Source organism: Protopterus annectens, chromosome 3.part0 (assembly GCF_019279795.1).
Source record: "Protopterus annectens isolate FY-2018-M chromosome 3.part0, PAN1.0, whole genome shotgun sequence".
NCBI classification, from domain to species: Eukaryota; Metazoa; Chordata; order Ceratodontiformes; family Protopteridae; genus Protopterus; species Protopterus annectens.
Window position 1 is genome coordinate 665,847,168 of NC_056731.1, and position 27,686 is coordinate 665,874,853.

The 27,686-nt window shown below is 39.0% G+C and overlaps 1 protein-coding gene across 1 annotated transcript in view; it reads right to left on the minus strand.

Moving 5' to 3' along the window:
• The window catches only part of PTPN3 (protein tyrosine phosphatase non-receptor type 3), a 2,272,168-nt gene that overhangs the window by 489,669 nt on the left and 1,754,813 nt on the right, over positions 1–27,686 (minus strand). Inside the window, exon 21 of the mRNA XM_044065075.1 lies at positions 11,086–11,246. Within this exon, the coding sequence (XP_043921010.1) occupies positions 11,086–11,246 (161 nt within the window). The remainder of the gene's footprint in view (positions 1–11,085; positions 11,247–27,686) is intronic.

The window sequence follows — 27,686 nt, forward strand, 5'->3', positions numbered from 1 at the left end:
GGGAAAGTAACATGTAAAGGTCATCTAAACAGGGGAGTAGACCTAAAAGGCAAGAAGAAAGGGTGCCAACCTTAATCCATAGTCAAAAGAAGGGTAAAGAGGGAGGCAAACCATACAGCAACGACGAAGTCACACGAACAGTGAACTCACACGAAGATCTACATTTATTGTAAGTACACACAACTGTACTATGCTCATTGGGTTTTCACTGGTGTAGTAATAACATTTTGAAAGAATTCCTAAAGCTAAATGAGAGGATGGCTTTAGGGCAGTATTAAGGAAAAGAGAACAACTCATGAACCACTGCAGAAGCAAAACCTGTTCTAGGGCTAGAAGCAGAATATGAATTATAGCGTTTGTAAAACTGTGGACTGACGACTAGATACCTGCCTCTAGTATAGCCTGGGTAGGTATTCTCCTGATAAAGTAGTAGTGGCAGCAGTGGCCCTGGTAGAATGAGTTCAAATGTTGCTATGGTGCTTGTAACAAAAAGAGATGCAGTTAGTGATCCATTTTAAAACACAGGGAATAAGACAAAAGTGAAGGAACAAATGTTTCCACATTTTATGTAAGAAACTACCAAGCTCAACCTTCTGGATTGTGTAAGACATTTAATATTATCCCCTTTTAATCCACTTAAATAATTTTCACAAACTAAGCAAGAAACACCGAACAAACTTGTAAAAAACAAAAAATGAGCTTGAGAACACAATCCCAATAAAGAACACTGGTTTATTATATATGTTAGCAAAAAATGCTTTCGGAGAGCTCAGTGTCTCTCCTTCATCAGACAAAAAATACTAACAGCTTCCCAGTACATTTATATAATGTTGTTAATTATGCAATCAACTTTAATTAAATTAAAACACCAATTGTTAAAATTTGGAATTAATATTGAAATTAAAACACTGGTGAATAAGAATTCTAAAAAATCTTTGCTCCAAACCAAACCATTCCTTGTTACCTTAGTTTAAACATATTATTAATAAATACAGAAAAACAAAAAACAATTTTTATCAATGTTTACATACTAAAAATTTAAATCTAGGCATTAGTATGCTACCCTTACATGAAACCAATAAATTTTAAAGACTCAAAACCTTTCAACTAAAAAACATATATTGATTTACAATTCTTATTATAAAAAATTATTATACTGTACAAATATATAAACCAGGATGTTGTTTCATTAGACAATGATTCTACCTTTTCATAGATAGGTACTAGGTAGATAGATAGGATAGTAAATTTGAAGGGGGCGTAGCTTAAAAACCATGCTTGAGGCTAAACCTCATTCCTCTAACCTTTGTGTTTTCGGTATGACTAAATGTGGGGCATGCAAGCATGTATGCACTGACCCAAAGGTTAAAATTAGGAATGAAGTGTTTAACATAGTGGGAAAATTCAACTGTGAGTCCAACAGCGTGGTTTATTTAGCTTTGTGTCAGAAATGCGCTGCTTTTTACATAGGTAAAACTGAAAGGAAGTTAAAGCAGCGCATTTATGAACACATATATGCTATAAACAGACAAGATTTAAATAATGCTCTTGCAAGGCATGTGAGAGAATTTCCTGACCACCATTTCAAATTTACTATTCTTAGAAAAATAACTGTGGATATTAGGGGTGGTCCATGGCAGATTCAGTTAGAAATGAATGAACTGGCTTGGCAAATCCGCACTGGTGCCTATATGCACCCCGGTTTGAATGACCATGTTTCTATTAGTTGTATTCTAAAGTACCTATCTATGAAAAGGTAGAATCATTGTCTAATGAAACAACATCCTGGTTTATATATTTGTACGGTATAATAATTTTTTATAATAAGAATTGTAAATCAATATATGTTTTTTAGTTGAAAGGTTTTGAGTCTTTAAAATTTATTGGTTTCATGTAAGGGTAGCATACTAATGCCTAGATTTAAATTTTTAGTATGTAAACATTGATAAAAATTGTTTTTTGTTTTTCTGTATTTATTAATAATATGTTTAAACTAAGGTAACAAGGAATGGCTTGGTTTGGAGCAAAGATTTTTTAGAATTCTTATTCACCAGTGTTTTAATTTCAATATTAATTCCAAATTTTAACAATTGGTGTTTTAATTTAATTAAAGTTGATTGCATAATTAACAACATTATATAAATGTACTGGGAAGCTGTTAGTATTTTTTGTCTGATGAAGGAGAGACACTGAGCTCTCCGAAAGCGTTTTTTTGCTAACATATATAATACACCAGTGTTCTTTATTGGGATTGTGTTCTCAAGCTAATTTTTTGTTTTTTACACTTAAATAATTTGACAGAGAAATCATAACTGCGTTTTTTTATGCTGAACTACATAGAGGTTTGTCAGGAAATAATATACCAAATCCTACTGCTGCATTTACTAACCTATATGACACACTCAATTGTAAATCTTTAGGTTCTTCTGCACCGAAACCACTTAGGTCCACCTAAAGTACAGTTGTGTACACTTACCATAAATGTAGATGTACGAGTGTATTCACTGTTGCAGTCATTACATTTGGGTTATCTGCTTGCAGGTAGCCCTCAGTCGGCCTGATTAACAAAGTCTTGGGTCCTGCGTCGGTTGCTGTCGCTTCTTCCAGACGTCAGGGGTATAAGACATGCAGCCGATGCCATTACATCAGTTTTTTTCTTGCCGAAGATGTCAGGTGCCCCCATAATGGGAAGCAATTAAATATAAAAGTACAAAGATATACCTCCAACAAAAAAGCATACACCAAAAAGGCTTTTAAGCATAGTAAAGGAAAGTAGAGGTATAGTCAAAAGAAGTTAGGGGGTTGGAGGGAGGGTAACCAGGACAGCAACAGTGAATACACTCGAACATCTACATTTATGGTAAGTGTACACAACTGTACTATGTTCGTGTTTCCCTGTTGCACTCATTACATTTGGGTAGATTCCCAAAGCTATGGTTGGGAGAAGGAATGTAGATAGCATTAGGGCCAGCTTTAAGGCCCTGTAAGACTGCAGTGGCAAATTAGGATGTCCCTGGTAGGGACGCCTCTGAGAAAGGCTGTAGAGGTAGATGCAGCCCTGGTGGAGTGAGGTCTGATCCCCTGGGGATAGGTTTTCCATGGTGCTTATAGCAGAAATGAATGCAATGGCTTATCCATTTAGAAATGGTTTGCTTTGAAATAGCCTTCCCCTCTGCCCCTGCAGCAAATGCCACCAGCAGTTGTTCAGATTTCATTTGAGGTTTAGTCCTGTCCAATTAGAATTTAAGTTGTCTGTGCACATCTAAGGAATGCAGTATTCGTTCCCCTTTATTCTGTGAATTGGGAAAGAAGGTTGGCAAATGAATGGACTCATTAAGAGCCACACTGGATACCACCTTGGGCATGAAAGATGGATTGGTTCTGAGGGACACCCTGTCTGCATGAAAGATGATGAAAGGCTCCACTGCCATAAGGGCCTGTAATTCAGATACCCTTCTAGCTGAAGTGATTGATAAAAGGAAAGCTGTTTCCAAGAAAGAAATTTTAAGTCTGCAGTAGCAGCTGGCTCGAAAGGAGGTAGAGTGAGTTTCTCCAAGACAAAGTTAAGGTCCCAGGCTGGGGTTGGAGCTCTCCTGGGTGGTCTCAAATTTTTGGCCCCTCTGAGGAACTGCTTGAGCAGTGGATGAGAGAATAGGGGCGGTTCTGTGTTATAATGAGCTGAAATGGCTGAGGCGTGGATTTTAATGGAGGAAAAATACAGGCCCGTGTGAAGCATCTCAGTTAAGTATTGTAAAATCTGAGGAAAATTGGGCACTGCTGTGCTCATCCCTTGAGTGTGGTTCTAGGCACAGAATCTTTTCCATTTTTCAGCATAAGATTTTCCAGTACTAGGCCTCCTTGCCTTTAAAATGATATCCATCACAGGTTTGCTGTGGGATGGTAAAGGAGAGATTAAGGAATTAGCCAGGCTGCAAGGTTCCGTGTTAGAAGCTGAGGGTGCAGAAGCTGGTTCTCCTGCTGAGACAGCAGGGAAGGAGTCTAAGACAGGTGCCATGGAGATAACTGTGACACACTGCGCAGGAGGGGGTACCAGTGTTGGCGTGGCCAGTCTGGAGCAATCAAAATCATCCTTGTTTGTTCCGGTTTGATTTTTAGTAGTACTTTGGAGAGCAGAGGCAGAGGTGGGAAGGCATAGACTGATAGGTTTTTCCAGCTGAAGGACAGAGCATCTACTTTCCAGGCTTGGTTGTGGGGAGTCCTTGTGCAAAATTTGTCCAATTGGTAGTTCTGAGGAGAGGTAAACAGGTCTACATCTGGGTTCTCCCATTTGCTTGTCAACATGTTGAAAATCCTTGGTTCCAGTTTCCACTCATGTGGGTCCATGAGGTTTCTGCTTAGTCCGTCTACCAGTGTATTTAATTTTCCTGGCAGGAATTGAGCTTGTAGGTGCACTTGGCAGCTCAAGACTGTGTTCCACAGTGCCATGGCTAGTCTGCAGAGGGGGTAAGAATGTGTACCCCCCTGCTTGTTTATGTACCACATAACAGTGGTGTTGTCCGTCTTTACCATTAGTTGTCCTGGAAGAATGTGGTCCTTGAAGGCTGTCAGAGCATTCTGTACAGTTAACATTTCTTTTTGATTGATATGTAGGTGCATTTGACTTGGGTTCCATTTGCCCTGAATGCACTTCCCTGCCAGGTGAGCCCCCCCATGTATAGTTTGATGCATCTGTTGTTAGGGTTTGGGTGGCAGGGGATGGTGTGAAAGGTAGTCCCTTGTTTTGGTGGCAGGCCTCTGCCCACCAAAGGAACTCTAGGCATACGCAAAGTATGATAGGACTCATTGTTTCTAGGTCTTGAGAATGCTGACACCATAGGCTTTTTAGATACCACTGTAGTTTCCTCAAATGCAGTCTTGCATATGGAATTAGAAGAATGCAGGAGGCCATGAACTCCAAGGCTTGCAGTATTTGTCTTCCAGATAGCAGGGTTTTTGTGGCCACTTGTTTGAAGTAGGTTGTCAAATTAATTTGTTTCTCTGGCGTGAGGTAAGCCATCTGGGAAGTTGTATTCTAGCTTGCTCCCAGGAATATAATTTGTTGACAGGGTACCAGGTGTGATTTCTTTTCATTTATGGTGTACCCCAGACAAGTTAGAACCCTTTGTACAAAGGCCAGATGACTCACAAGTATGTCCTGGCTTTCTGCCTGAATTAGACAATCGTCCAGGTATGGGTATATTTGAATATTTCTTTGCCTGCAAAATGCAATAACTGGAGCTAGGCACTTTGTGAATACCCGGGGTGTAGTAGATAAGCCAAAGGGCAGTGCAGAGAACTGATAGTGCGTGTAGCCTGCTTTGAAGCATAGGTATCTTCTGCAAGATTCCCTGATTGGGATGTGCAGGTATGCTTCTTTTAAATCGAGTGTTGCCAACCAGGCATCTTTGTCTAGCCTAGGAAGTAAATGGTGAAGAGTCAGCATCTTGAATTCTGGAATCTCCAAAAAGGTGTTTAGAGTAGACAGGTCCAGGATAGGACGCCATGAATTGTCTTTTCTGGGTACCAGGAAAAGTCTCGAGTAGAAACCTTGTCCCTTTTCCACTTCTGGTACCAGTTGAATAGCCCCCATGCTTAAGAGAGAAAGTACTTGTTTTTGGGCCTCTGCCCACTGATTTGGGGGTAGGTCTGGCCACCCGCTAGGTGTTGGCAACATGTGGAAGTGAAATCTGTATCCCTGAGACACTATATTTAAAACTCATTTGTCCTGGGTAATGCGTTCCCAATTCTTTGCATGAACAGCAATTGTTCCCCCCAAAAGGGGCAGTCAGTTGATAAGTGCTTGGAAATTTTAAAAGAAAGTCATTGAGACAGTTTACCATAGTGGGGAGTCTTATTCCCAGATTTGGAAGTGGAGGCCCCCCACTGCTTAGTTCTGTCTGTCCCCTGGGACTGAAACCTGGGGTTTTTGCTGTGTCTGGGTTTGGCTTGAGAAGACCTACAAGTGGCTGGAAAGGACCAATTCTTAGAGGGCCAGTGCCTACTAGGAGGCTGAACTTGTAAAAATGATTTAACAGTTTGCATAGATTTACCTTCATCTTCCATCTTTTTAAGAACTTCCACAGCCTTGTTGCCAAACAGGCGGTCTTGATTTAAAGAAGCATCCAACAATTTAGCTTTAACATGATCAGGCAAAGATTGCTCCTTAAGCCAAGCATGCCTTCTGAGCACAGACCCAGCAACAGCCACCCTGCAAGAGGCTTCTAATGAATCAAAACCAAATTGCAAAGTATGTTTTCCAACTTGTTCAGCAGAATGCATTAAATCCTGTAATTCTTTATTTTCCACAAAGTCAGGAATCAACATCATTTTCTGTTTAAGCAGTCCAATAACATGTTGCTGATACTTTAACATATGAAACTGGCAGTTTAAAGCCCTAATGGCCAAGGTTGCAGAAGTGTAAACCTTCTTACCCCATCTATCCAGCGCCCTGGAGTCTCTATCAGAAGGGGTAGGATTTTTAGCAGTAGAAGCCTTAATGCCCTTGGGCTCCTGTGAAATAGTCTCTGGATCTGCAATAGGATTTTTTAAAAGGAACTTGTGGGACTCAGGGACCCTGTAGTATCGGTCAGGTTTTCTGGGAGCAGGAGGCAGGGAATCAGGGGCCAAACTAGATTCCGAAAAAGCATCATCAACAAAGTCCAGTACAGGCGGAATAGCTAAAGGCCTATGCTGAGGTAGGACAAGGAAATCCCTAAGACTCTTTTTTGAATCAGAAAAATCCTGGCTTTCCCAGTGGAAATGCTCTCTTAAGAATATGTAAGGTTTCCCCAAAAGAAAAATCCTCAGGAGGGGAAGCAGAGGGAATAGAGTCCTCTGCATCAGAATCTTCATAAGTAGATAAGGGCAAATGCAGATCATCAGAAGAATCAGAAACAACAGAATCCTGATCAGAAGATTGATATTCAACTTCCGCCCTAGGCCTCTTAGAAAGGGGGGGGGGGGGTTGGCTGCACCTGATTAGAGTTATTAGATCTTCAGCCATTCTTATCATTTGTTTTTTAGGCATAGAGGCCTGAGCATGTGGCCTAGGCATTGTTTTTTTAAGCATGGATCGAGATTTAGGTCTAAGTAAAGAATGAGGCGCCAGTTTAAAATGCAAGTCCGTAGGCCTGAATACACCCTCAGAAGCCGGTGCCTACACAGCGGCTCCGGACCCATCCAAGGTAGAGACATCCTTGGGTTCCATAGTTGAAGCATCTCACGGCATACCGGACTTTGAATGGGTCTCAGTAGAGGCCTGCGAATCAGAAGTAGTGGTTATCAGGGGCTGCAAATGCACCTCACGGAGTACCGGCGAACTGGCAACTGACTTAGGAGAAGTGTCGTCATCAGTTTTGGACCTTGGCAGCCTGTCTCTGTCTTTATCTTTGCATTTTTTCGGAATCCCGATAGTCGGATGGCTAACCGATGACATTTCTGGATAATTAAACGAGAACCGAAATATTTAGAGGCAAAAATATACCGATGACGGATAGTGCGCTGATTAAATAAAGCACAAAACCGACAGCAAGGTACGTCGTGGTCAAGGCCTAGGCAAGGAATACAGTACGAATGAAAATCTTTATGAGGTATTTGCTTTCCACAAGTAATGCAATTATTAACTTTTACTGACATCGGTAAGGAACAAGAAAAAGTTTCCCCAACAGAGTAATTAACTTTAGTTGAAGACTTTGGTTCTGAAACTCGAAAACGAAAATTTCAGGAGTCGGCCGACCGGCACTTATGAACTGCTTTTGCTTCGGGCACCGCACAGCAAGAAAGACTGATGTAATGGCATTGGCTGCATGTCTTATACCCCTGACATCATGGAAGAAGCAACAGCAACCAACGCAGGACCCAAGACTTTGTTAATCAGGCCGACTGAGGGCTACCTGCAAGCAGATAACCAAATGTAATGACTGCAACAGTGAAACACGAAGATCATCTGGGAAGACCCATTTAGATTATCCGGCTCTAAAGCACCAAAAATTAGATGACCTCAGGGAACACCCACATGTACCAGTTGCTGTGCTGCTTTAGTACTTACTACAAAAGCAACAAAGTCAACAACAGTGAAACACGAAGATCATCTGGGAAGACCCATTTAGATTATCCGGCTCTAAAGCACTAAAAATTAGATGACCTCAGGAAACACCCACATGTACCAGTTGCTGTGCTGCTTTAGTACTTACTACAAAAGCAACAAAGTCAACAAACACAATGTGGTACTTGGCAAATGACTTCACCTTCCTGTAGACAGAAGTTATTAAACATTTAGTACTCTCCACAAGAAGCCGGCAAATAAAGATTCTTATCCTTCACAGTCTAAGCCGTGAGCTAGAGTTATCTTATTTTATTATTTTAGTTAATTATTTGTTTGCCAGGATAGTCCAACTGGACAACAAGTGTCTGTATTCAGCGAAGTCCTGGGGAGAAAAACTCCATATGTTTACAGAGAGAAGAAAAATTTACAAAAAAGACATTACAGAGTAGTAGCATAAAGATTGTAGACTTTACAGCCGTTAGTATACAATAAGAGGATAGTATACAATAAGAGGATATTCCCCCTTTTGGCTGAAAATACAAGAGTACAAAATATACAAGGAGTGTAGATAAGAACCTGGTAGAGCATTGCAAGATATTTCACAACTGAATAAGTGTATATAAATGTTTAAGTTTCCATATATACATTCAAGCAAATATACATGTAACAGCATATATACATACACACATACACACACACACACACACACACACACACACACACACACACATGTACATACACTCATATATAGGTTACTGCTCACACACAGATAGGTATAGTTAGATGGTGTTTGTGTTGTCCATCTTGAGAAGAAACCATACTCGCTGAAGTTAAAGCAAACCATCATATAAGAAGCCAGCCTGCTGTCTAACTTTACCATAAGATAAGGTACTCTATGGGTTAGAAAAAAAAATGGTAATAAGAATAAATGTTTGAAGCACAATATATTCACGCATGTTATCATTCAGACTTAAAAACACACACACACACACACACATATATATATATATATATATATATATATATATATATATATATATATATATATATAATACATAATCACAACCAAAATAAAATATCCTCTGCCCTCTTCTTTGACCTCTCCAAGGCGTTTGATATGGTTGATCACAAACTTCTAATCCACACCCTGAAAACATTGTCTAGATACTAATGGCCTTTAATGGTTCCATTCCTATCTTAGTGGCAGACAGCAGGCTGTCCTTTGGCAAAACAAACTATCTAACCTCCTACCCAACTCCCTTGGTGTGCCCTAGGATTCTACACTAGGGCCCCTTCTGTTCTCTATTTTCGTCAATGACCTCTATACTGTTATCCCAAAAGTCAGCTGTATCCAATACGCTGACAACTCCACCCTAATCTGATCAGACACATCCCAGACAGAACTATGGTCAGCTACACAAAACACCTTCAGCATAATAGAAAATTGGCTTTCTGGTCGTCATCTGATCTTAAATCCCCAAAAAACAAAACTGTTACTTTTCTCACCAACTCTTAAGTCCACTGCATTTACCTTTACCATAAAGTCCAATAATGGCTCTATAATCTCCCCAGACACTTCTACAAAACTACTAGGTGTTACCATAGATAACAATCTTAAATTAGACCTGCATGTTAATCAAACCATCAATAAAAAAATTATGATCACTTTACAGGATAAAAGCCTTCTTGACCCCATCTGCTAAAATTGCCATAGCTCACCCTCACCTACTTTCAACTCTCCTGTACGCATTTCCTTTACTCTCTAATCTAAACAAGTCTGTTCTCAATAAACTTTCCATCTGCTACAAAAACACTGCCAGATTTGCCACTGGTCTACCTTATAGGATACACCACTGCATCAATCTAAACCAGCTTGAGTGGCTAGAACTGACCAGCTTGATCCAGTATAACCAAATGATTATGGTTTATAAAATCCTTTACAACCCAGACAATACTCCTGTACTTAAAAACATTATCACCCCCTATAACAATCCCAGGCCCCTTCGATCTTCTAACAGACTGCTAGTTCAATCTATCAAAACCAATAACTCAGCCGGTGACTCTCTCTTTGCCAACTCTGCAGGTAGATCCTGGAACTCACTCCCAGCTGATATTACTTTACTTTCTACCCTGAGTCAATTAAGTAAGACTCCGTCAATACTTGACACTAAGCTGGCTATGTCAGTGTATTAAACCTGGCTAACTCTGAGTTAAAAACCTGTAATAAAGCTTAGTTGTGTTTCTTAAACCGGACCTGCCCCCGGTATTATCTCGAAACTTTGGAATTTGTACAACTTGTTAAGTATGTAGCCATAGTATATTCTGTATCTGTAATCTTAATTGTTTACCTTGTAATCTTAATTGTTTCCTTGGAGCTTTTCTCCCCGGGCCACTGCTGAAAATGAACATGTATCCAGTCGGACTATCCCGGTCAACAAATGTAAAATAAAAATAAAATATATATATATATATATATATATATATATATATACACACACACACACACACACACACAAATATATGCATATATATATATATATATATATATATATATATATATATATATATAAAACACACACAAATATATATATATATGTGTGTGTGTGTGTGTATATATGCTTCAGTAATAGCATAAAATTATTATTCAAATTGCTCTTGGATTGAGTTTTGTGTGTGTGTAAGTGGGCACCCACATCCTGTGATAGACTGACATTCCCTCCAAGAATGACTTCCTGCCTAATACCTACTGCTGTATGGAATAAACTCTCATCCACTGCTACTCTGAAATGAGTACAGACACAAAGAGCAATTACTATATAGTATAGCAGGTAAGGATACAGAATACCTAACTTTCACAAGACTGTTGTTTATGCCAGTTTTTCAAAGGACTAAACAGAAGAACACAGGCCAAAGCTGATACCATTAGTATCCTCAATAAATAATAGAGGTAACAGAAATGTACTCTTAGAAGTATTCGAAAGAAAACAAAAGGAGGAGTGAGTTGCAAGGAAGACATGATTCTTTTTTTTTTTTTTTTTTACCTCAAACTGCATGAGTACTGTTCCACTTTCCAGTCCTCTTTTCAGCTGTTCCATAGATTCCTCTAATGTATCGCCATGATGAAGAGGTGGGGGAGGAAGATATTCAGGTGAAGACTGAAAGTCTGCCTCATCATCCGTCTTGTCAATAACAGGCCTAGTGACTGAGAAACGAAGTGAAATATTTTTAGTTACTCATATGTCAGAAAAACAGAATTATTATTTACTTCCTTATAATTCAAAGTCTACATGCAGCAATGAGTAATTTCAATGCTGTAAATATCTGAAATGTCATTACAAAGAAACATCAGTAATGAGAGTAGAGGAATAATACACAATAATACATTGGTATGGTGGCATTCATACAACAGCAAAATGTCTGAAATGTATTTTTTCCACGTTGAGTAACTATGGCTTTGCACTTAAATTTAAAAAAAAATAAAAAGGCAGTATGAGGAGGACTGTATACTAGCAAAGTGCTTGTAATTTATCAGTTTCACTGTATAAAACTCTATGACCCAGGTGATTGAAATTTGATTAGCAGTTTGACTGACTGCTGTAAAACAGTGTGGGGGAGGGAGGAGTAACATGGATTTGCTGTCTTACCTCTACTCAAGGAGAGGGGGAGCTCATTCCTGTGGTGGAATGGCTAGTAGAGACTATAGCTCCCGCAAAAGTGCTGGCTTCAAAGGGGAGGAAGAACATCCTAAAAGGTTAAGTCAATCACAGAAGCGAGTGACACTCCCTTTTTGTGCCCACTGCTTACCAAGCTACTGGCACATTACTGCGCATATGCAGTTGGGTTAGGGCTGCTAAGGCAAAAACGTAACTTCTGATGGGTTGTCATCTCTCAACCCAGTGTATGTGGATGGAGCAATGGGTTAGTTGGCCAAGAGAGGGTCTGGTGGTCAGCAGGTAGGTAAGGCAAAACCTTAAAATATAATGATTACAATTTTTTACTTTTTTAAGTTGGAAAGCTATGGCTTTACACTTCACATCTGAAATAAAAAAATATGCTGAGGGAATAAATATAAAGCTTACTTATAAGAAAGCCTGCAGTTACTCCAGCTTGTTTTATACACTATGACTGCCACAGTATATCAGCAATAATATTTAAATACTGTCAAGTATACAGTACACATCAAGTGACAATGGCTTGCATACCTAAGGAAAACATTTTTAAATAATACCTACAAAATAACCATTCAGGTCAAGTAAATCACTTGAAACTCGCATAGTATACTGACCCACCAATGTAGTGGTAGGTCATTTCCAAGTATTGTTGGTGGTTTTGGTAACAGATTATTAGTCAATGGGTAATGAGTGGCCCATATTTGTGCCCCTTTTCCAAGGCGCATATTAATTACTACTACTATACAGACCCTAGGGGTGCCTGGAGGGATTAAGAGCAAGTAACATGGCTTGGGGATGAAAAAATATGGTAAGCATATACATAATTCATGCTTCTGAACAGTCAAGGTTAAGTCTGCTGCTGGAGGAATCAAAAGGTAAGAGAATGCATCCATGCATGGCACGTCACTGGTTTCATCTGTCTGTACCTATCAGTTTTCTCAGTGCTGCAACTGAAGGTGCAAGGTATTTTTTTCACTATGGAGGAAGGACTCAAGTTGTGATAGGAAAGTACCAGACCAGTGGGCAGCAATCTGAAAACAGAGCTCATAATGACTGGGGTTGTACAGTGATAAGGCAGTGGTCAGGAAGGCAACATTTTTAAAATACCTAAGGAAATGGTAGACATCAGTTGCTGGTTTTCTAATCTAGTGCTTTCATAACTTACCTTAAAGCCTAAATAATCTCAGTGTTCACAAACTCAGGTACTACTGAGGGATGTGAACTTCATTTATCTACATGGCAAGCATCTCACCGGAACTTCCCCCTTTTCTAGGTTGCACTCATTACTTACTTGAGAGATTTCTGACCATTAACATTCACAACACAGAACACGGTAATGGGATCCACAGCAGCACTTGGGAGAAGATTACAGGGTAACAGACTATCTTCAGTTTTAACAACAATACAGCCCTTTCCTAAACAATTGCAAGAATCTCACTAGAACAATTTACTTTGAGGCATACGCCACAGAAAGTTAAGGCTACTGAGCAAGCCAGCATGATCTGCATGTAATTTGGTATAAAGAACTTACAACGTTTTACCTGGAATTTAGACCTCATGGAAGTTAGATCACATCTCATCGCTGTTTTTATTTATTAAGCTTTACAACACGATATGGCATTGTGTTATGGTGAAATATTTGCATAAGTGAAGTAATACACTTGAAATCAAGACTTTACATATTTGAAATTACAGAAATACAATTTGAAGTAGAAATATATCAGCGGATTACTTTCATTATTAGGGAAATTAATAGAAAACGGGATTCTTGTGATCCAGAAATTTGATTTATTTCTTATTGCAAGTGAACTAAATGAGAAATATTCTGTGAGCTGCAATTTTGCATACTGCTGGAGAAGAAACCAAAACAGTATTTAACTTTTTTTTAACTTTTATAAAGGAGTGGAACAGCAAACTAGCAACACTTATGGAAAAATTCACTGACTACTGTCTGTCGGCCTACAAAGAATGGGCAATTTACTACACAACAGGACAAGGGATCCTACACAGATTACAGATGCTTATGTCACTCAGTGATAACAAACAGCCAGAGACTGTGAATATGGTCAATTACATGATTCTGCAATAGCATAAAAATGATTTATGGTATAAAACATGATGTAAAAGGGGGCAGGGTGTTAAGAAAGACGTTATCTAAAGCTTTAGATGTGTACAGCAAAAGTGAAATTAAGTTACACACAGCTAAAAGAAATAACTAATGAACAGAACATTCACAAGATAAAATGTGAATTAAACAATAAGGCAGAAATACATGTAGTCAGAATATGCTGCAAAAGGAATGGATATGAAAGAAATGATTATGTGATTTATTTATTTACTGGCATTTGTTTACCAGGAAAGTCTGGCTGAAAGTGCTCTTTTTCACTGGAGGCCTGGGGAGAAAAGCTCCATTATGCAGACATTCATGGACATAATTTGCAATGTTTCATCATTTACAATCAGTTTCATTCATAAGCAACAGTTCCGTTATTCAGACATCCTTAACATCAGTTACATCATTTACAGTTTCAGTTATAAATAACAGCTGTGGGTTGTGTATGAATACTTGTTTCTTAAGAGTTGAGCAGCCCAAAGAAAGAAAGAAGGGGAGGAGACACAAGAAACAAAGGAGATGAGATGATAGAGGATAGTATAGATGTGACAACAGTGAATTAAGTTTTGTGCAGCACAGAGTTATGGCATGAATTCATATAGCTATATTAGTACCAGTTTAACCAGGGTGGTGCAGGTGCAGAGACATTTATCTATCAGGTGATGTTTCAGTTGGCATTTACTTTTTCAGGTTGCAGACTGTTTTTAAGTGGCGTGGGATAGTATCCCAGCTATTAACAATAAAGTGCGAGTACAGCAAGTATCCTGGATTGTTGTTAGGTTTAGTTAAAGAGAGTAATGATTTGTCAGATGAACATAGAGGTCTCAGTAGTGTAAGGTTGAATGCCGAAGTGAACAGAGAAGAATTTGTCAGAGTTATGCAGTAGTCTGAAGGCTGTAATTAATTGTGAGTACAACAAAGAATTATTTAGCTTGAGCCAGTTTAGTTGTTTTATAGAGATGTGGTGATGGATCTATATTGACAGTTGGTTGTGAATTTGGCTACTTTATTCTAACACTGTTCTACTTTGGCAGATAGACAGAAGTTGAGAATAGTTAGGATACAAGGGGCATATAATATGGTGGGGAATAGAAAAGAAGTCGCTGTGCTTTGTTTTACAGAGTTAGTAAGGTAGCTTTTGGTGTGTCTTCTTTATGGCTTGCTGAAGGTGGAGAGCAAATTTCAGGTGGTGGTCTACAATCACACCTAGTAGTTTGGTATGAGTCTTGTTGGACAAGAGTATATTAATAGTAGTTTTTTGGGAGGAGAGAGAAAGAGAGAGATGGAGGACGAACAATATTCTTTTTTCTATTTAGAAGGAGTTGAGAGTTGTTGAGACAAGCTTCTATGGAGTAGAAGGATTTCTGGCCAGGTGTATGGACCATGGGTAGTGTCCAGCAGCACATATTAGAATAGATTCATTGGTGTATTGTACTATGTTGGCATCTTTGGCTGCTGTGTATAGGTCTTTGATAAACAAGTTAAACAGTAGTGGTCCTGGGATGCAGTCTTGTAGTACTCCAATGGACGTAGGAAGGAAAGATAATTATCCATAAGACAAGGAACATGAACATTTTTATTTAAAGTTTGCAGTAGGTACATCTATAATCATAAGAGGATGAGTTATGCTGCTTTTAATAAAGCGTGTTAATGCGTGTTGAAAAGTTCATTTAAAATGTGTAAAAGTATATACAAATATTATAAAAATAATTTAAAAGTGGTTGAACAGAAATATGAAAATGAACAGCTCTAATGTGCACAGAGGAAGTGAAAAGCATTGATAAACTGAATTGTGCAAATATATCTGTAGCAATGAAATAGGAGTGCATAATGGTGGGAAAAATACAGTTCATGTCAAGTTAAAATACATTTGTTAAATTAACTGTCAAAATACTTTTGAACAGTCAGAGCCAAATGGTATATTAAGTTATCCTGCTCACTGGTGACACCACTGGGTCAAACATTGCTGTCAGTATTCTTATTCCAAGAGGAGCACTTACAGATGAAAATTCTCCTCATGCTTTGAGTTCTGCAGCTAGCAAAAAGCTAGTGATGTTACAATGAATTCAGAGTGTAGAGGTAAAGACTGCATGTGCTCAAAATTAGTAACAGAGTATCAGAGATATTTCAGATGCTGCACAAACCCACTTTAATATTCTATGACTACTCTGATTTATTTACAGGCTTAGGAAACTGGCAGGAGAATATTACATAAAAATAAAATATTCTGCAGCGTCAGTAATCACTCGACTGGATCCTAGTTTCAGATCCCCCCAAATACACCAAGTCCGGAATCCTTCCAAATAATTTAAGTGACCACCTACCCACCTACACAAACAGGACCAAAATCCACACCTATAAAACCTCATACAATCTGTCTGACTTCAAAAATACTCCAATTTAACTCAATACTAAAATCAATAAACTGATCCATACTAAACCCTCTAAAAACCCTACTACTAGATGATGCTGTTAGCCACTTCAACAAAATATTCCTTGATACCCTTGACCACCTAGCCCCTCTCCATACAAAAAAAAATAAAAACTAATTGTGCTCCCTGGCTAACCAAGTCTACCAAAAACTTACTAGTAACAAGAGACAAAGCCTGGCAAGTACAGAAAAAAAAAGCCAAAACAAAAAGTGATCTAAATTATCAAAAGTAAAGACAAGCTACACAACAAAGCAAAAAATGCTACACAATGATAAGAAGCACTATTTCTCCCACCAGCTAACTTCCCACAAAAACAACCCAAAAACGTTTTGGCATAACATATCTCCATTCCTCACCCTTGGAACCAAATAAAGGCCATCCTCTAATATCAATAAAATCCCATCCCAAATAGAAGAAGTTTTCAGCACACATTTCATAGATATTATACGTAACTTACTAAATTTTTCCAACAACCCCACAAAACACCCCCCCATGCATATTCTCAGCCTCTTCATATTTCTATATCACACAAGACACAACTACAACTGTACTGCATTTGTCTTTTACTTTGTGAAGCTTTTCTCCCCAGGCTTCCGATGAAAATGGATTCCTGACCCAGTCAGACTTTCCTGATCAACAAATGTCAAATAAATAAATACATGCTCCTTGAAACGTGTTTGTTGTAATCAGAAGAGTGATGAACAGGAAACAAACATATAGAAAGCCTCAGTGTTACTACAACTCAATGATTTTTATTTGCACTGATCTACAACACCTGAATAAAACAAGTAAAAGAAAAGATTACTCACTGGTTACAGACAAATAAGTTTCAAAATGCCATTGATAATTGTATGTCAGTACTAGATGCAAACCAGGGTATTTGGAAGATAGTACTAGATGAACAAGACTTCACCTTGTGGGAATGTCCCATGCTTTGGGAAAGTACAGGCTTCTTGTTTATACATTAGTTAGTTAACTGGGTAGATGGGCTGATCAAAGACAATTTTCACCCATGTCCTGAGCCAACAGGCAATAGAAGTACAATATACTGATATAATGAGGAAACAATAAACACGGTATACAACATTACACATGTACAGGATGTAGCAGTGGAGTTAACCAGTTTTAAAACTGTAAATAAACTGTCACACATACAGACAGCGAACAATCAAAATATAAGCCAATCAAAATATAATCATGCTATTTATAAACGTGCAAGCGGCGACAACAGAAACAAATTTCAGACTGATAAGCACTTGCCTGAGCTACAAAATGTTGGAGAGGCTTATTAATAGAAATTTAACTTGACAGTACAGTGCTAATGTTACCCCTGTGTCTTAGAAACAGATGCATATGTACTTTTCCCTTATATGTAGTTACATCTTCTTGCATGACAGCAGACTTCAATTACAGTCACTTTACTTGGCGAGTCTCCATGATGCAGGGGTTAGCTTGTGAAATATTTATTACAAATAGGAGGAGAAAACTGAGGTATTTGCAATTTAATGCAAAGACTACTTAAAGCATCTGAAGTGCTTTTTTGGGGTAGTTTGTCAGCTAGAGTAAAACAATACTGTTTACAGTAAACTCTCAGTTAAATGGCATCCATGAGGATTGGTAGATGCCGGATAGCTGTAGTTTCTGGTTGCTTGAGAGTTACTATTAAAAATAGACCTGACTAATACTGTACATGATGCTATTTGTTTGGTTTGACTTGTTCTCAAGTGGGTTTGACTTGTTCTCAGGTGGGGAGAGAGGAAACTTATTCCTATCTTCCTTTTTAAGACTCAAACTCTAGTATGTTTCTGTGGGGGGAAACAAAGTGCAACACATGAAAACTATACTGTAGTTCTTCAACTTTTTTTCTGGTTAGAGAAAAACAAAAATAAAGCTCACACCTTGAAAACTAACCAAAAGAGAACATACATAATATTAGTAATATAAAACACTTGGTTAGACATAGCAGGATAAAATCAAAGATAATTTATTACCACATATAACGTAAGCACTTTCACGGTTTAACTAACCTCTTCATCAGACCATGGTTAAACCGTGAAAACACTTGCATTATATGTGGTAATAAATCATCTTTGTTTTTATCCTGCCATGTCTGAGTTTTTCATATTTCTTTTTTTCTGGTTGCTTGAGAATGCAGTTGCTTGAGCTCCGGTTAACTGAGAGTTTACTGTATTAAGTAACTGTAGCCAAGTGCATTTAAAAATAATTTGAGCTGGCACTGACAAATAACCAATCTGCTCTCTGAACTGTGTATTGAGGATGCTCTCTGCTGTTAGACAAATGAACCTTAGTATTTCATTTTAGTCATCTACAATAGTAATGTATTGTGCATCATGTCTGGAGCAAATACTGATAAAGCATAGTCAGCCATATATTCAGTTTATAGGTACTTACAAAGATAATGATTCAACAGGATCTTATTAAAACCTAGTCATGTATTACCCAAAGCTTATTTGGTCTGGCCTTTTGTGTATTTTTTTTTACTCAAGGCATGTTATTATGAGAACAGCCCGGGGCAGGTATTTATATTTCCCTTTCTCATAAAGGGCAACAGTGCTAAGACCTGGGTGAACTTTCTGTTTCCCATCTATTTGACCAGATTACATTTGAATAGAATAAGGGATGTTCTTTGTTTAACATGAAATAGAAGGAAATTTCAAAGAAGTGGCATTCTCTGTGAGACATATGAACTATCCAGCTTGTTCTACCTAGGTTACAAATGAGATTTAGGCCTCGGGTGGCTATTTCTGACACAACTGGACTTGCAGATGTGTAGTAGATCTGAAAAGGTGGGGTTGGTAGAGGCTCTGTATGGAAGGCAGTGATCATCCCTCGGTAATCTGTAAGACAGTGAGTAGTGGGAATGGGGCCCTGGGGGGATCCTTGTAGCTTTTGTAATTTAGGCCCCTGTTTTTTAATGAGAAAGCACTTTGGCCCTTGACTTGCGTAAGATGTTTGGTCTGGTACATACCACTGGGGAAAATGTACTCAATGACAAGCTTATTGAGTGCAGAATGCAGTGGAATGATGATCTCTCTGGACCTGGCTACCACATCCTTACTAATAAGTTGGCAAAGAAAAAGGATTTCCTAACAATAGTGGAAATTTGAGGGTTGAATGACAGCTCAGTGTCCTACAGGTCCCCTACTGTTGGGTCAGTTTTCAGGGGAGTGTTGTTTATGTGGCACTTGCTGGGGATGTCATATTTGCTGAAGGATACTATTACGCATTTTTGACATTTAATTTTAGGACATGGCTTTAACACCAGTTATCTCTGGAGGAACTTATACAGCTAAATGTAAATCCCGGTGTAACTTGCTGGAAAGCTAACTGGCTCACAGCTAAAACTCTGGATATTAGCTTGGGTGGAGCAATATCCTCCCATAGACCTGTCACTAGTGCTGTACCTCAGAGTCCTATCCTGGCTACTCTTCTTTGGCATCTGTTTCTCAGAGGTTAAAACTGATGTAAACGGTTTATGGCTGACCATATTTTCAGATGCCTGTAAACTTGATGCCATTTAGCTTTCCAGCAAGTTACACCGGGATTTACATTTAGCTGTATAAGTTTGTCAACTATGCCAGAGTGTGGGATGGTATCAGATGCCTTTGCAAGGTCCAAATATGCAGTGTGTACAGATTTTCCCTCATCTCTGGCTCTTTTTGAAAAGGTTAACAAGGTTATGCAAGCAGGATCTGCCACTGTCAAAGCTGAACTGGTTCACAGCAAGACTCTGTAGGTTGCCTATGTCTTTATTGATTAATTCCATGGTGATCATTTCCATAGCCTTAAAGTGAGGTGGGTCAGCATTTCAGCTTACAGTCAGTTGATGTCTCACCTTTATGCAGGGGAATGACTGCTGCAGTCCTACATTTGTTCAGTACAAACCCTGTTTGAAGGCGATATTGAAAAGCTGCTGTAAGGGGGAATCAGGGTTGCCAGATTTCCAACTGGCCAGGTAGGGACAAAAAAAAAAAAAAGGTCTTTCACGCTAGGTGAAGGAAAAAAAAAAAAGGTCTGTCTTTAAACACGGAGCTTACTTGTGTTTAATGCGGAACATCAGGCAGTTCTGCATTAAACACAAGTAGCTCCATGTTTAGTGATTTTTGATTGCCCCGTATGCCATTATACGAGCCAATCAAAAAAAAAAAAAAAATCGCAAAATGGAGCTACTTGTGTTTAATACAGAACTGCTTGAAGTTCCGCATTAAAAGCAAGTAGCTACGTGTTTAGTGATTTTTGATTGGCCCATATGCTGGTATACGGGCCAATAAAAAAAAAAAATGGAGGCTGTTTCGCTGGGATTTAAACCAGCAGTGAGGGACTCTGGATCGGGCAGCTGATCCCGGGACAATCCCGCTCAAATAGGGATGTCTGGCAACCCTGGGGGGAGTAACAGGTCATGTTTTAGGCTGGTTAGGAGCAATTTTTGCATGTTATCTGGCTCTGCAGAAGCAGTGTTCTAGGCCTTAGAGCTTTGGGCACCTGCTCCTGGGACACTGGGAGAGGTTGATGGATACTGGTATGTGGTCTGGGACTGAAGAGAGAGATGGGAGAGATGGGGGGGTGAAGTTAGAGCTAAATTTCTCTGCTTGTAGATTCATGGTTGGAATAAATATTATTACCCATTACTTCTGTGCAGTTTTGTGTATTATTTCTGAGGTTTTTAATGTACTTAAAGAAGACTTTGTGATTACCTTTACCTTACTTTTTGTCTGGGTTGCTATTTTTATCTCGTATCCATTTTTTTTTTAGATTTAATCAGAATTCGCAGTATTTTGTTGCGTTTTGGCCAAAGTATTTTGACATTTGGGGAGTCACGTGTATGACCATTTTACCTCTTACTGTAAAGCCTGTTTATATTTAGGTTCGACCACAGGGGGGTTATTTTAAGTTTGGCATTTTATTTACTTCAGTGGAAGGCAGATGCTTCAAAGAAGTTTCCTATGTAAGTACAGCATTTGGTAGCAAAGGAGTTCACATTTATAGAGGGGTCATCAGGGCGGAAGAGAATACTGAACTTCACCAGATCATCACTCAGTTTTAGTACATTAGCTTTAACATAATCTCGGAATACAGAGTTATTTGAGGTTGCTTCTGGGTCCAGTCTTATGGTGAATATAACTGATTTTGGTTGGATATGGCTAGGGAGGATGCTACCACTAAGTCCAGAGTTCTGTTTCCCTAGTTGGAGTTTGCACTAGCTTGTCCACTGAGTTTATATTTATGGAGTTCAGAAATCTCTAGGCATGCATGTCAGGGAAAGTATGTTTCCCAGTTTATAGAAGGGTAGTTGAAGTGGGATCAGTTCATTTACAGCTACAGTTTTGCAAGTCTCTGTTGTAAGCAGATTGGAAATTTTAGAAGCCACTTTCAACTGATTTCAAACCTTGATAAAAAAAAAAAAACTTCAATACAAGTCTAGAAGAACAGAGTTTCATTGGCTATAACACCCAAGTACTTGTGTATAAGGCAGTTGGTCATCACGTGGATCTTTAACTCTCAAGGCTGATTATTTTGAGTCTACTGCCTGTGCTAAACAACTGTGGATTTTTGTGAACTAATATGTAATTAAACTGTAAGACAACCAATTCCAGAGGTATGAGAACTCTATTTGTAAATCTGCCTGTAGTAAAAAATAAAGATGAGGGAAATTTAGTAAATACATCAATCTACATATGTTAATTGGGTAGATCCTAAGATAAGTAGAAAAAAAAGTAAAGGCTAATAAATACAGTTACTAATAATTATAAAAGGTCTGTTTACTAGGCAACTGTGGAACCATTGGACTTCATCCACAATAATGAAATAAATGAAATGTAATAAAGAAATAAAAACTGAGTGATCGACTGTTTCAAATGCTCTACTCAAGTCTAGGAAAATGGCCCCAGTTAGGTGACCTTTTACAATACTGAAAATATTTGGCTGGTAAGGATGAAAATAACAGTTATGGTACTACATAAAGCATGAAATCTATTCTGTTTACCTGATGTGTCATTTTTGAGTCTATATCAGCATTTCGAATGATGACAATATCGAATACGATACTGTAGCGTCGAGAATGTCAAAAGTGCAGAACATCGAACGGGTAAACGGAAATCTCCGTAATGGGAGATTTCTGCTTACTTCAATGTAGTGTGGTCTCGGAGTCGGTATATTTAAGTAGTGGGGGGGTGTGGGGGAACAGCCCCCCACGTGGATGGTGCAGGGATGCTTGCCCCCTGCCTACACCCTTTAAGTTTTTTTTGGGGGGTGTTATCAGCATTCGAAAATGTAATAGGTCGATCATTTCAGTTCGACATTTAGTGATTCGACCTATTACATTTTTGAAATGCTGATATAGACCCGACATTTTTGAACATACCCTAATGTGTGGTCATACACTATAGTCTCCAATATTTCTTAAATAGGGCAAATGTTTGCAAAAGGACAACAGTCAGTGGCCATTTTTGTTTGTGTACTTTTGAAAGTGGTACAATCAAGTCATGCTTAAAATTGTAAGGTATGCAACCAGTTGTTAGTGACAACATAATTAGAGACATGCATAGCAGTACAGAAGGGTAACTGATTGGAGGCTACAAAAGAGGACATCATATAGGAAAGGATGAGATGATATAGGACCCTAATTTCATTCAATGTGTCAAAACTGAGGTTAATGAAACAGGCTTTTTTTTGGGGGGGGGGGTATTGGAATTAGAGGGTTTTATGAAATTTCAGAATTGTTTTGGGTTGCCCAGATGATGGGTATGTTGTATTTTTTGTATGTTGTATTTTTTTTTCTTGCAATCAGCTTTACTTTTCAGCTCTGTGGAATGTTCAATGGATTTATAATTTTCCAACATAACAGTATTTTCTGTTAGTCTTTTCCATTCTTCCCAGGCTTTATTTCTTCTAACTCATCCACTTGGCATTTTGTCTGCACTACAGGTGTTCCCAAGAGATATTACCTAAGCAAGTGAAGGATTAGAAGATGTAAACTTAAATGATGATCTATTACTTTGGAGTCAGATACAAAAGGAAAGAACATTTAACTATGCTTCTAATATTGCTATCAGAGATGTAGATGTGGACGGAGCTATAAACTGAAAAACAGATTTCAAATGCTCAAAAAGCAAATTTACAGATGCTCCAATGTCCCATGCAGCACATGGGATGTGAACTTGATTGAACATTTTATAATATGAAATGAATAGCTTAGCTGTGTTGCAAGTGATACCAGCCACAACTGTGTATTAGTATGATCTTATGACCAGCTGCAATTATGTTAACAGCAGTTTCAGATGTGAAAAAGAACTGCTAGCAAAAGTGTATGGATATGAGAAATTCCATGACTATGTCTAAAGTAAGGATGTCCACATAGAAGCAGACCACAGCACTCAAAAGCATCTTCAGAAAATCTTTGTATAAGACACCCTTGTGATTACAATGGATGTTGCGTAAAAGCATGACTTTACACTGATATACAGACCAGGCTAAGAGCTACATGTAGAAGACATGCTGAGCAGAATATATCTGCCACACAAGCTTAAGAGTTGTTAGAAAAATTAAATTGGAGATGTTTTAGGGAATTACAGTGAACTGCAATGACAGAAGAAAGTGAAATAATTTCAAAGGGTGCACTGATGTTACATTAGAAATGCATTTTCTGATAGATATTACAATGAAAAGAGATGGCTTCAGCAAAAGTCATTAGCAAAAATCAAAAACAAAAAATCAGTTCCCAAGACTAATAATAAACCAGCAACAAAAAACTTGCAAACATCAAGACTTTGTATTCTATTTATTAAATCACAAGTGCTTTCATTCACTGATGTTGTTGTTGTGTCTTTCGGCTTTTACCGGTTAGGGGTCACCACAGCGGAACTCCGGTCCGCTCATGATTGGCAGTAGATTTTTACGTGCAGAGTTGCCAGCTCTGACGCACAACCTTCAAAGAAGGTAAGCCCATTCATGCATGTCTCCACACAGAAGACGCTCTAGCTGAGAATCGAACAGGACAGCGTCTTACTGTGAGGCGACAACGCTACCGCACTGATAAGACATGAATTTCATGAGATACACACTCCCTCTTGCACACTTCCTTAAAGTATGAAATGCTGCCACCTAATGATTAACATCACAAACTACACTGACATAAAAATAAAACTGTAGTAATATATTCAATTAAAAATTACTTACCAAAAATACATGAATTCATAAATGTAATCAAAGATATCAATAATTAATAAAATATGTTTAGTTGTGTATTAAATAACCTATTGACAGAGGTAAAAACTGGTCTGCCTATGCTGAGAAAAGGAAACTACACTGGCAGTCATTACTAGATACTGTTACTTATGCTTTAATAAATTGAATACCAATTTCTTGACATCTGCATTTTTTTTGTTGTTGTTGGAAATGCAATCTTATTTTTCATTCAAAAAAAAAAGAAAAAAAAAACACTTGTGTTCAGGGCCTGATACTCAAAGAAAACAAAATCCTACTTGTCAATCAACTTTCAAAACAAATGGTTGTCTGGTAACAATAAACGTCAAAGAGCAAGCTATATAGCGATTTGTCAAACTATGTTAACTCAGTCACAACATTCTCCCAGCACTATCTTGGTCTGTTTTTCTACTGGAGAGAATACTCCTTCTAGCATCTGGAAGCTGGGTCTGCAGCTGCTGTTTGGTGACTGCAAAATATAAACAGATCAGGACTCACAAGGAGGAGATGGGTTACATTTATCTCCCATAAAGTGCCAGTGCAAAATAAAAGATTAATCATCATTTGTTGTATCTGGCTACAATTAGGATATTTTTTTCAGAAGAAGGTAGGGTTTTTTTGTGACGTCTCACCCCCACCCCACAGGAAGTGATAGTGGCACTAAATGGCCTAGGACTACAAAAGCAGGCTATCAATATCAGTGGCTCAGATACTGATCAATGACTGAACAACAGCAGGTACCTGGGACTGGAGCCACATGTTCATAGGATCATAGAATCATACGACATTACTACGGTATCGACCTGGAGGTCATTTTACGCCTAGCCGTTTCATCCCACTGTAACACTACAGAAATGCTAGTCAGTACCAAAGACTACATTTAATGATGACTGTCCATGTCCAGGAGGGTTGTGGGCTCTATCCCTGGTAAGAATTTATGGTTCCCCATCCACTCATCCAGGTTCCTCCTGAACAGTGCCCGTGAAGTGCTCTGTTTCACATGAACTGGCAACCTGTACCAAAGATGCTGCAGTTGCTGGGAGATAAATCGGTCCCTCCAGCATGTCCTGTTTAAGCTATTTAGGTCCCTGGGATGGGTAGCCCTAGTTCCATTTGATTTATGGATATGCAGCAAATTCATTAGGTCTGGGTCTTGAATTGCTCTGTAGGCTAAGTATAAGTCTCCCCAAAGAAGTCTATACAATATGGAGTATAGTGACAGGGACTTTAGTCGGTCTGTGTTAGGCACATGCTGGAGCCCTTTGATCTTTTTTGTTAGAAACCTCTGAGGTCTCTCATTAATATCTGTAGATGCTTAGTATGGTACATGACAAACAGGGCTTATACTCAATTATGGACTGCATAAGTGTTGACTATAGGGGGGTTATAATGTCTTTCGCTCTCGAGGTGATGCCTTTAATAATCAAGTGTGCTACACAGAAAGCTTTCCTTACTACAGCAGACGCATGGTGGTCGAAATTAAGGTTGCAGTCAATATGTGATTCCCGGGTCCCTTACTACTTTATGGGTACTTGGGGTACTGTTGTTGATTTGATAGTGTGAGGGGACATTACTTGTGCCGAAGGGAATGATGATGCATTTTTCTTTGCATTAATTTTGAGATGATGATAAATACACCCATCATCGGTCAGCGCGAGATCCTCCTGGCGTATACTGACATCATTTGGGGATTCAATAATTGCACCTATCTTGCAGCCATCTGCAAATTTGGTCAGCCACAAACCCTTAGCCTTGACCTGAACTTCTGAGAAGTACATACCAAACAGTAGGGGGCCCAGCACTGACCTGTGTGGCACCCCACTAGTAACAGGTCTGCTGGTTGATGTCAAGTCACCCACTTTGATAGTGTGTGTCCGGATTCTGAGCCAGTTGACAACCCATCTTATAACAAAGGGGGGTTTACATTCAGTTTGCTAAGTTTACTGGTAACGCCTGAGTGTGGGATTCTGTTGAAAACCTTTGCCAGGTCGAGGTATACTGTGTGCACAGATTTGCCCTCATCAATGGCCTTACTCACATTTTCAAAGAAATATAGCAGATTTAACAGGCAGGATCTGGCATTCACAACGCCGAACTGGGTAGGATCCAGGGTTTGGAGGTTCACCTATGTCTTTATTTATGAGGTCCATAATGACACGTTCCATGATCTTACAGATGAGACTAGTCAGGCTTATGGGTCTGTAATTTCCTGGATCTGTTGCTAGGACGCATTTGTGGAGGAGAATAAATGCTGCTGATCTCCATTCAGCAGGAATAAAGCCTGTGGTTAGTCTATGATTGAAAAGGGTACTTAGTGGTGATGCTAGTTCATGTTTTAGCCTGTTTAGAAGACAGCCTAAGATGTTGTCTGGCCCATACAGGCTGTGTTATTTTGCCTTGGACAAGGCTTTGAGGACCTGCTCTTCAGATATGAAGGGTGGGGGTGGGGGGTCTGGGGGAAGGTTTGCTGTAAGTTAGGAGGGGGTAAGGAAGTGAAATCTTCACCAAACTTATCTGCTAGCGGGTTTGCTACCTCTATAGGGTCACTGTGTGTGACGCACTGTTGGGCCAATAGTTCTGCACATGCTTGGGTCCTGCCCTTTAGGTTATGTAGGTAGCTATAAAAGACCTTATGGTTATCCTTGGCTGTACTTACTAATTTTCTCTCAAAGGAGCCCTTGGAGGATTTGACAAGTTGTCTTACTTGTCTGTTGAGGCTGAGGATGGAGCTTTTCCATTGTTGGGGCCTTGCCATTGTATTCTTGGACAGCAATATTTTGCGTTTATTGTAAAGCTTGTTGATGCTGGATGTCCACCATAGCAGCTTGTTTTCACTTGGGGCTCTGGCTTTGATTCTTTCTGGTACGGCTGTGTTTATACACTTATGCAAGTGATTGTACAGGGCTTTAGTGTAAGCTTCTGTGTAGTTACCACTTCCAGCTTGGAGTGGAGCTTGGAATGCATTTATACCTTCCCCTAGGAGGATAAAGTTTGCCTTGCTGACGTTTTTTAGTCTGATTTCACCCTTTGTGAGTTCTGGTGTTAGTGCCAGCTTGAAGGTGACTGACTTATTGTCAGTTTTAACTAATGAGGGTCCAACAGCACGGCAGTGCATCTGTTTGACATGTTGATGAAGACAAGACATAGAATTGTTTGCTCCCCTTGTCAGGGTACGGACAATTTGTTCCAGGGCATTTGAATTA